The sequence below is a fragment of the Malus domestica genome, chromosome 11 (assembly GCF_042453785.1).
Source record: "Malus domestica chromosome 11, GDT2T_hap1".
NCBI classification, from domain to species: Eukaryota; Viridiplantae; Streptophyta; class Magnoliopsida; order Rosales; family Rosaceae; genus Malus; species Malus domestica.
The window spans coordinates 40,805,580-40,816,327 of record NC_091671.1 but is presented as its reverse complement, the minus strand read 5'-3'; the positions used below and the strand labels follow the sequence as shown (position 1 = coordinate 40,816,327).

Genomic DNA, 10,748 nt, shown 5'->3' with positions numbered 1-10,748 from the left:
CCGAAGGGGTAGAGGAAGACCTAGGAAAACTTTGGAAGAGACTCTAAGAAAAGACTTAGAGTACTTGGATCTAACGGAGGACATGACACAAAACCGAGCGCAATGGCGTTCTAGGATTCATATAGCCGACCCCACTTAGTGGGAAAAGGCTTTGTTGTTGTTGTTGTTGTTGTTGATAAAAATTGAATAAAAACCACGGAAATTGTAAGAAAAACTTGGAAATTTTTATTGAAACTTTGCAGAATGTTTATTTAGTCAATTATCTCTTAGTTTATCACAAAAAATTGGAAGAAAATGCATTGCATGATAGATATAACTGATTTAAGTTGATTATATAGCGAGCTGGCAAACATTGTGAGTGTAGAAAATATGTAGTAATTAATGAAATAAGTTTAAACACACCATAATCATTTATATATATGAATTAGTACAATATTTTACACTTCATACATTGCATGGTAAGATACATGAGTGACTTAGCAAGATCTAAAATATCGATAGTCCAAAAACACGGAAATTTCGATGGAAATATCGGGATATTATGGATATTTTAGACCACCTGAAAATATTAAATTACCCGAATTTTATTATTGCTAATTTCGTGTTTTTTCTGTTTAATTTCTTAACAATTATGTATTTAATAATTAGTTCATATCGTATATCACAGATAGATGGCTATTAATTTAATTTAAAAGCCTAAGTTGTTTTATATGATTGATTCCTATGATCTGGTAAAAAATTTCCGTGGTGCTCAAATTAATTAGATTAATCACTTGTATATTTGTTCCACATCATTTAAAAGCCTAGCTAGCTACTATCAAGTATCAACGATGTATTATTCTTTAAAACTTGCGTTTGGTTTCTTATTTGATTCTTCAATTTTAAGTGAGATGATTTGGAAATGCTTCAAGGCTGCATGCAGTTGGAAAATGCTACGTTGAGTGAAAACAACATTATTTACGTACGTATTTGTATTTCATTAAGTTTCTGAAGTAGCTGTTCAATTTGTCACAAGATTATAAGTGTACAGTCGAATTTCATACGTCTCTCCTTTCTTGGTTGACAAAGGCATGGCAAGAGTAGGACATTGGTGGAACGATCACAAGACTAATGCCGGGTCAGTCTGGTCTGTGTGCAAGTGATACATGCAATAGTTAAATGACTTTTATCACCGACACATTTCAGTTTAACTTGCATTGCCTCCTCCTGTCCACGATTATAATGCCTGCATATATAAATTTCATATAACTAGTTGCTTTGCAGAGTGTTTAATATGTAATTCTTCATTGACCATAGAAGGTCATACAGGCGGGAGCTGTGCGGAAGCTACTGAACCCCTCCTTGCGGACGAGAGAAACAAAATTGCAGAGCAGGTCGTTAAGCAGATGAAGACTCGTGTCACTTTGTTGAACATAACATAGAACAGATGGTCATCCATCCGTATACGGAAATCATCACCCTTCGGGGGTTCAGGATTGCAGCCATTGGTGTCTTCCTGGCATTCCTGATGTGTGGAATGGATTGCCGTATCTTCATTTGCTGCAGTAACTCACACGGCAAACCGCCGTCTGTTTATCAAATTCTTTCAATAAGTTCAGAATCTTAGCAAAGATAGATAAATCAATGCAACCCCTTTTTCTTCTCGAGAAATGTTTACAGAGAATTACCAATTATTCCCATCACAACATGCCTCTCTGCGTTAGCATGGTCGGACACAAACTATAGTACCAAACTGGTAGAAGAATTTCTGACTTATTGTCTATAAATCCATGAAAATAACGTTATTTCCAATACAGCCTTATTGACCTAGAAGGACAATTCTTGTCCCGGCTGTTGTCATGGATAAAAACCTCCAGAGTCGAGCTGTGCGCCATACTTGATACCTACGTACCTCTCCATCCATGCTAACTATCCATTCAAAGAGGTTGGTGCTTTTTCGCTCTGCCCCTGGAAGCAGATGAATCGTCCCTCTTAGAACCCTCCGGTTTTTGAGCCCATACAGGTGCTGCCTCTGAAAGATAACAATAATCATAGAAGAGCTCCTCACCAGCATCAATATGCTCCTTGGCAAATATGCCAACTCGATGATCACCCGCGACCAGCATTACCTATACGCAAACATGTATTACACACACCATTATAACTAATCAAACAAGAGAATTACAGAAACTTAATTACCTTTGCATGGCAGTTAGGATTCGACGAGTGGTTTGCAAATTTAAGCTTGTCTCCCTTTCGGTAAGCATCTAGGACGTACTGCAGTAAACAGGTGTCATGCCAGAGTAAAGCTATAGCCTACAGGTATCACGTATTTGCAAAGAAAATTAAAATGCAAATATAAAAGCGGTCAATCATTATTTTTCCCTTGCCTGTTCATTCAAGTCGAAAAGGAATGACGAGTTTACACGATCATAAATCTTCCCCCGCTTGTCTGCTTCCTGATGGGAGATGATTTCACCAGTGTATTCTCCAAGATAATCATTCTTGTTTACGGGGTTCTGAAATCACATGATTTAATATGGTGAGAAAAGAAAAATCAGCTTATAAGTTTTAGGAAGCCACATGCAAAAACATCGAAATCTTCCAACCTTTAAGAAGGCTCCCCAGCCAGCAACATCAGACTTGCCCAGGAGAATCTGAAGAAAAAGAAAGTGTATGTAATCATAAATCATAAAGTAAATTATGCAGACTACAGAAGTGATTTATTAACTAAATACTAGGAATTGCTCACCCTCTGTTGCTGTCGAAGAAGAAGCCTCATGTTTCCACATTGACTATCTCCCTGTCTCGGTGGCTCACCTAGCGAACCATCCCCACAACTACAAAAAGTTTTTATATTTAAATTCAAAATCACCACCAAGGAAATAACAAGCTCTCTACAATGAACACACTGCATGATTCCGAAAAAAAAAAAAAAAAAAAAAAAAAAGCTTGATCAGCTGGTCCATCATGGAGCTCAATACCTAACCCAACAATGACGACAGACATCTGGGTCACATTCACGGCCAGCAGCAAAGCATGGGCACTGCCGACTTCTACATTGACTCTTTGCACAGTGACATCCCCTGAACCTATTTTTGCAGCTCTTTGAACACCTGAAAATGGAAAAGTTAATTGGTCATCACTGGTTCTGTGCATTTCATTCAGTTGACTGCTTTCAGGATAAGTCCGACATACCCACAGTATTTTTCACAGCAGGTTCCATTACTCATACAAGAACATTCCTTTCCACACATAGACTGGCATCCACATGGCGTATATAGTTTACGTGAATCGTTTTTTCCATCAGCAATTCTTTTCCACATTGTTGGGTGCCCAGCAGACTTCCAAGAATACTTAAGCCTCCGTGCTTTGCCCCTTCTACGAAGTAACCGTGGCTTTGATGACATCTCTTGTTCCTAGCATGTGTACAATAAAGGTAACCTTTTTTAATCACAGAGAGAGAGAGAGAGAGAGAGAGAGAGAGAGAGAGAGAGATAAGTAAGAAAAGAAATAGGGAGGATAAGTCTATGATGCTTACTGTCTGATCCATATCAGATTTCACATTGTCTTCCATAAATGAAGATGGTCCAACCACAGATCTGTTAGGCATTGAAGCTCCAGAATTATGCATGTAACTAGACACCTCCATGCAAGTCCTCAAGCCAGAGAGTAAGTTCCTAGCTATGAGGCAACTGCAGAACACAAATTACCAATTAAGTACAAACATACGGAATGGTGTAATGAAGATCCGTACAAGGCATTTTGAATTCAAAAATGGCTACCTGTTTCTCCCAAATATCTGTAGTCCCTTCATGTATAAATCTTTCTCCACTGGTTTCCACTCAGAGTTGCTACAGATCCCCTCAACTTGTTCACATGTAGAATTGGATGTTTGCCTCAGTTCAGGCACTTCGGTTACATCTCGTGGCTCATCTCTGGGAATGTGAACCTGAAGCGGGATAGGTTCACTAGTAGCAGTTACCAAATCCAAAGCATCTAATCTCTTTTGTTTCTTAGAAGAACCCCGGAAAGCATCAGGTACTATAGTTAGGTCATTTGCCACTTTATCTGTATGCTTCACAACCTTGCGCTTCCCTGTGTTTTCATTGTGCATCTTCAAGATATGAGAACTATGAATGGCTTCTGAAGTTGCAGGCACAGCTTCACCAGGAATACTTCTTTCATTGTGTAAGAGGTCAGTACCACCATGGGAACTTGGTCGCTCGGCATTAATGGATGATCCTGGAGCACTTTCTCTCTCTGATGGTACTATACTCCACTGCAAGAAGAACCCGGAAGTCATAATTCAAAATCCAATGACCGGTGGCAAAAGCCAAAGAAAATATGGAGTGTATAAATCATATTTGTCATGATAAATGTGCCCTATAGTTCATCAGGTGAAAAGAAAAAAGAAATGTTCAGCAAGCATCAGATTAGACCAAAAGAATAAAAATGTACTTTGACTAATTCACCAGCAAATAACTAGAGGGTGAAAGAGTTTAACTTGTACAAGTTCATGATATGAAAACTGATCAGATTAACAGTGTCCTACTACTGAATTCAAGGAGAACGAAAGAAACTAATTCAACTAAACAGAACTTAAGTGGTAACAGAACCCTAATAAAGAAAGGAAATTCCATACCCTGAGGTAACATTGATCACTGCACGGTTCCCGGTTCTCGTCATGACCGGACCAATGTGACTTTTCACTCTGAAAAGAAAGAACACCACAATAAACATAAATTTATGGAATTCAAACAAGCTGGCACATATAAGCAACACTGCTGCTTACAGGATAGATTAAAGGTTGAGAACATCCATGCAAACGACAATCAAATACCTGTTGGATAGAATCAGTCGAGAGTTATCAGAAAAAAAAGAAAAAAAGAAAAACCAGTAATTTCATTTAACAATTCAAGTAAGATGACACCCGCATACCAAGCAACGGCGACAGAAAAGGTTATCGAAAGAATCTAAGGCAGCATTAAGACTCTTATCAAGAGAAATGCACCCATCATGTTCGCACTTCTCGGGGTTCCTTTCCTTGATTGTGTTATAACGGGCCTGCAAGTGTAGAATTCCACAAAATTTAGGCATCAAAATCCTCCCAAAAACACAATTGTGAACATCTGTTAATTCAAGCTACCAGGATATCTGAAATGGGAGCTCCAATAAACTCCTTCACAAGTTCCACTACTTCCTCGCCTAGGCCATGTTCCTGAAAGGCCATCCTACGAAATTCAACACAAAAAATTAAAAACCTTCATTTATTCCTACAACAAAATTTGGAATACACAAGTTCATAAGCAGCCATAGTCAATGTGATTCTCTAAAAATCTAACATCTCATTTGAACTTACAACAGAATTCGATCTTCGCCCGCAGAAAATTCATGCTTTACTTCTTCGGGTTCTTCTGCCTCATCGTCAGTGCCACTGTAGACAAGAGCTTCACTGCCATCTTCATCGTAATAAATGCGCCTCCTCCCAACTACTGATTGGTCTTCAGCCATTCTTTGATTTCTGTGCTGTGAAAGACAAATTTGAGATAGGAGAAACACAACGGCAACAATTTTCACATTAAAAACATAAGAAAGCAGGGACAAAAACATATATAGAAATCCATTATTTGCATTATCTCACAAGTCTAAATTCGCAAACCCAAAAACAAATAAAACACTTAAACCAACATGTAATCGAACCTGTCCAAGAATATCCAAGTTGTATAAGGCGGTATCTTGTCAGCAAGTGGAAGCTTGGTACTTGATGAGAATAACACCTCTTGATTCTCAATCCAGTCTTTCTCACCACATCCCCTCACAAATCCACTGATTCTGCAGAGAGGCTGTTCAATTCTTGAAGAAAACAATTTAAAGCTCCTATTTTGCTCTGATGACAAAGCATTCAAATTCGCTCTTGCTGTCTCTGATATAATTTTCGAAACATAACCTTCTACCTTCTCCCTGTTCTTCTCAACTTTTTCCTGAATGTATAACAAAATAACAAATGTATGCCAAAAGTTACTTTTACTGAAAGTGAAATCATTACAGTTTCACGTTCCAGACAATCTAGTAAACAGCTTCTATGGGAATTCGGATTCTGCTTCTCCTCAATTCCAATTCCTCCTAAACTCAATTCTAACATTCCCGACTACGGATTAGTAAACAAGCCATTGGAACGCATGCCAAAAAACTTACTTTTACTGAAATCACTCTCTCTGCTTGAATTTGCAACTTGAGCTGGTGCATCTTCTGCTCCAAGCTTCTAACGCCATCGCTCGGCCCTTCTCCATGGAATTTCTGCCCATATAAATCACAAAGCAGACTCGATTTCGTGAATTCAACATCAAACATAACCAGATTTTACTTTCTGTTTGGCTGCAGAGAAAATGTGCAACTACTGCTGCAAGAAGCTACGACTTCTAACTACACAAAATTCTGAAATTTCATTTCTTTGTTATCAAAATTGCAATCTGGAAAGTGGAAAATAAATTCTCATCATGTTTGATCATAACAATTTCTAATTCAGCAATTCTGATAAATAAATAAATAAAAAGCATCGAAATTTTGTTTTTAACAGAAAAAAAAGGAAAAAAAAGAAAGCAGGAGCCAAAATCGCGAGAAGAAACAGGGGATTCGGGGATCGATGAGGAGAGAGAGAGAGAGAGAGAGAGAGAGACTGACTGTGAGTTTATTTGCAGAGTCGGAAGCTTTGGAGAGCATCGTCCCTGTTCTGCTCATCTCTCCGTGGGCCTGTGCGACTCAACAAAGAAATGACTAAGAAAATGAAGGTAATAAACCATTTTGTGGCTGACACGTGTAAGGATTGCTGATGTCGCCCATGAGTGACTGGCCTACGTGTCCAAAAGATGACGTGGCCTACATGCTGGAGGGGCGATTATTGTATGCGTTCGTTACATCGTTACATATAACTCATGTCTCACGTGTGTAACATACAACACAAAAGAAAGGTTAGTATACGCATCAAAGGATTGATTATGTGTTTACGTGTTGAAAGAGAAATTACCATATACGCCGATTTTACTATGTTTCTTTTCTTGTATTAGTTTTTTTTTTAAACGATAAGATACTCTACATTAAATTCATTTAAACTACGGAGAGATATATCTTTTTCCCTAATTAGAATTATGTTTAAAACTCACTGCATTTCTAAATTTAGACTATTTCAACACTTAATGATGTGAAAGTTTGGAGTGCACTCATAAGTTTATTTTTCTTTTTAAACGTAGAAAATTTAAAGTGCCAAATAAGAATTTTGGACTATCATTAACAATTTTCGTTCAAAATTGATAGAGTATGGTGTTTATTTTTTTCCATGTTAATATTTCTTTTTTGACAAACGATAGCGTTAGTGGGTCAAAATTTTAAAACATTAGGAAGACATGAATCTATGAGGATCGAACCCTCACCAAAGTATATAAACAGTATTATTTTCCGCCGATGCGGTAAATCACCATTTGCTTCTATGTTGATATTGTATGCATAGATTTTGTACCCCATAATGTTAGGGGATTAGTGACTTGGCCTACATACTTGGGCTGTATCCTCTTCTGTTATTGGTCGGAATTAGGGTTCTCTGCCCAATTACGAATATGCAACACCCTTACCTTTCTAAATTTAGATAAATTCAAGCACTAAAGAGAATTTCAAAACTAAGAAAACTTGATGTTTATATCTGTTATGTTTGTCATTGTGCTATGTTAGAGAGGTGCGCTCTTTCCATTGTAACCAATTTTGAATTCCTTTCTAATACTCACGGTTAAAATAGAATAATGTTTAAATAAAATGACAACGTTTTGAATAGAAAATACAACATTAATAAAATGATCATATATCACATTACTTTCAACTCTAAAAAATCTTTCTTCCTCCACCCTGTCTCAACGTAGAGAGAGCAAGTTTGATATTTCTACACTACTAGGATACCTCTCATAGGGAGTAAGACTAAATATAGAAAGAGTTCTAGACTTTTGTAAAAAGTTTTGTATAGATGACGTGATTGGTATTGATCATATCCAAGTTTTTCTCCTCATCGGAACTTCCAAGCAGAAAGCGAATGGATTGGAGTTCCCTTCCACCCAACAATAAGACATTTCCCAATCCTATGAAGCGTGCATGAAGGGGATCCAAACTTTTTAGCCACCAAACTAGCTTGGTTCAAAGATGCCTTACTAAAGTTGATTTCCACCATTCTAAACCTTGCAAAGAAGGCCCTCCACACCTCCATCTTCACGTTTCTCGTAACCCTTTCGCTCCCCTCCGCCGCCACAATGTTTCGTATTCCCTCATGTAACAACCTCTCCATCATCACTCTGGACTCCTCCTGCTTCATGCAAGCCTCAAGGCAGTCGAAAAATGCGCTGTAATAAAACAGTGCATCGATGAATCGGTTCACAAATGATGGCGAATTGTGGTTTGCCTCCACCTCATTCACAACCATTACGCAAGGGGTGAGATTTCTCATCACCCTCATCAGATTTTCCAAGCACCTTGGCCTCAAAATCATTGTCCTCAGTATTAGAGGCGCGTATACCACCACAGCTTCGTCATCTTCAACATCAAACAATTGGTTCTTGACATCTTCCATGTCTGTCACAATCACTGCCTTGAATTGAAAGGGTACGTTCAAGGCCTTTGCGACGCTTGCCAGCCTCCTTCCTGTCTCCTCGATCTTCTGCTTGCCTGTCACACCCACCGCGGTTATTGTAAGGAGCTCAATGGGGCACTCCTCGCGCTCTGCAAGCACTTCCATCAGCCCTGTCCATTGCACTCCGCTTCTGATTTCGAGATCAATCAAATGAACTTTGCTCTCCAAGGCAACGTTTTCGAGTATTACTTGGATTGCTGCGAACTGCAATACTGGATGAAAAGGGATATCTTGGTGGCATGCAATAAATGTAAGGTTTGTGCTTAGTCCAAGACTATAACTAGATATCTCATTCCCCTTATACATGCTGTTCCCCGTTTCCTTTTCAATCCTCTCGCGAAGCGCCTCAGCGAAATAGAAAACAACCCTCTGGACAGGGTTGACTTTGAAGGAGGCAGCAAATTCGCAACGAAGAAGCAGGCGGTTTGCGCGCTCGAATTGTTGGTAGCCTACCTTCTCTGCTGCAGCTAAAAGGATGTGAGCAAGCTCCACGTCTTTCGTTTCTTCTTCGGATAGACCGGAAAGCGCGTAGCCAAACGGGTGCGAAGGCACGAAAAAATCGTCATATCCTTGATTAGAGAATTGCACATACCTTGCTCCCGCAACCCTCATGATCTCCTCGGTTGACAATTTTTGTTGGATTGAATATGAGGACATTGAGGAGGCTCCAGCTTCATTGCAGCTGTTGCTAAATCTGTCTCGCTTCAGTTTCTTGAATGCGCTGCCGTAGTTGTTTAGGAGCTCCAACACAGCTAAGGAAGACTGATGGGGCATTTGCTTGTTGGTTTCCGCGATGTCTGATCCTCCGAACGTGAGCTGATTCGCCACGTCCTGGATTGGTTGAGTGGAATGGAAGGCAGAATCAAAGTTGAAGTTATCCAAATCAGAGTAGTTTGACTTGGATTGTTGTTGGTAATGTTGATTTTGTTGTTGGTAGTGGCGGTGATCGTGATCTTTGGAAACATGATCTAGTTCTTTCTCGGACATGTTGGATCGTTGGAGATCATGTTCGGAACAAACTGTATCAAAACTGAAATTATCCAACATTGAATAACTTGTTTTGGATTGTGGTTGATCTTTGGACAAATGAGGGAATTTTTCCATCTCTCCCAACCCTAATTCTTCCATCCCAAACAAATGTTCTGGCTTTCCTTTGAACACCACCACCTTCTGATCTTCCTTCTCATAATCTTCAAGCTGGGGAGTCAAACCACCACCACCGCCGACGACTCCAAAATCAAAAGGTGTGAAGGAGAAGAATGCATTCGCCATGTCGGATAATATATAAATGCACAAACAAATTCACCAAATATATTGTCAGAGCTCAAGTGATCATCAAGTGAGACAATAGGATTATTCGGATTCGTATCGACGAATACATCTGTATCAATTTGTATGTTTGGTTGATAACAACGATCACAGGCATGAGTACTAAAGCACATTTTAAGGCGAGGAATACAACCATGTTAGTGACATAAATCTGATATTGTCAACAAAGCCAGCAGCCATGAAATGCCAAAAACTTGTCCAAATAAAAACCATTTAATCCCCCTCTATTTGAGCTAAAATTAAAGAAATGTCGCTGCCAATCACCATATTTTAATCAAATATTCTGCGCAAGCTTACGACGTTGATTAACCGAAGGGATTAATTAAGGGAAGAAGATGTGGACTCGCTTGGATAAGTACGGAGAGTTAAAAGACAAACTCAGAAACTTGACAGTAAAAGGGTTGGATAGGAAAGTACAAAACTCAGTAACTAGTCCGTCTGTAACTCTGTCATTATCATATTACTGTCTGTAATTTTGTTAATAGGAGAAGATTACTACACACTTTGATCCTTTTTGATCCAGCATTTGCGGTGATAAAGAGGAATATGCCATGGATTTGGAAATTCAGAAGAACACTTTTTAACTCTAATTAGGTCAATTAACCTTGCATTAGCTATGATTGACTATGTTTACAGCACAAGAGTAAAACGTCAGAAAAATACCTGCTGGCACGGTGTATACCCATTGTTTCTATCTCACTGCTCATGTGGTAACTCAAGCGTGAGAAGTGAGATGAGAAATTTTATGTCAGATAAGTTTAGAACGATACAA

General features: G+C 38.9%; 2 protein-coding genes across 4 annotated transcripts; both read right to left on the bottom strand.

Moving 5' to 3' along the window:
• Positions 1–1,213: 1,213 nt before the first annotated feature.
• LOC103449206 (histone-lysine N-methyltransferase EZA1) lies at positions 1,214–6,753 on the bottom strand. Of its 3 annotated transcripts, none has more exons than XM_070808135.1 (17): positions 6,664–6,753; positions 6,178–6,279; positions 5,683–5,963; positions 5,342–5,503; positions 5,129–5,213; positions 4,921–5,046; positions 4,775–4,822; positions 4,625–4,693; positions 3,765–4,261; positions 3,521–3,674; positions 3,178–3,398; positions 2,964–3,095; positions 2,732–2,819; positions 2,589–2,636; positions 2,370–2,498; positions 2,179–2,256; positions 1,214–2,108 (listed from the first exon to the last, which is right to left on the bottom strand). In XM_070808135.1, the coding sequence occupies exons 1-17, from the start codon at positions 6,718–6,720 to the stop codon at positions 1,917–1,919; spliced, it is 2,469 nt and encodes an 822-aa protein (XP_070664236.1). In that variant the 5' UTR covers positions 6,721–6,753; the 3' UTR covers positions 1,214–1,916. The 3 variants fall into 3 exon arrangements, with proteins under 3 accessions (XP_070664236.1, XP_070664238.1, XP_070664237.1); XM_070808137.1 differs by having other exon boundaries at positions 5,342–5,508; positions 6,664–6,748; XM_070808136.1 differs by having other exon boundaries at positions 6,660–6,743.
• A 1,041-nt stretch (positions 6,754–7,794) lies between these two features.
• Positions 7,795–10,056, bottom strand: LOC103449204 (DELLA protein RGL1-like). Its single transcript, XM_008388494.4, has one exon. It carries the CDS (start codon positions 9,917–9,919, stop codon positions 8,030–8,032), a length of 1,890 nt encoding a protein of 629 aa, XP_008386716.3. The 5' UTR covers positions 9,920–10,056; the 3' UTR covers positions 7,795–8,029.
• Positions 10,057–10,748: the final 692 nt, after the last annotated feature.

Bases quoted from the DNA above. Each gene is read 5' to 3' on its own strand.
- LOC103449206 (XM_070808135.1), bottom strand. From the start codon at position 6,720: ATGAGCAGAACAGGGACGATGCTCTCCAAAGCTTCCGACTCTGCAAAT. The intron at 6,280-6,663 runs GTCAGTCTCTCT...TTATATGGGCAG, and splicing joins ACTCTGCAAATAAACTCACA to AAATTCCATGGAGAAGGGCC. The intron at 2,820-2,963 runs GTATTGAGCTCC...AACTTTTTGTAG, and splicing joins TGTCGTCATTGTTGGGTTAG to TTGTGGGGATGGTTCGCTAG.
- LOC103449204 (XM_008388494.4), bottom strand. From the start codon at position 9,919: ATGGCGAATGCATTCTTCTCCTTCACACCTTTTGATTTTGGAGTCGTC.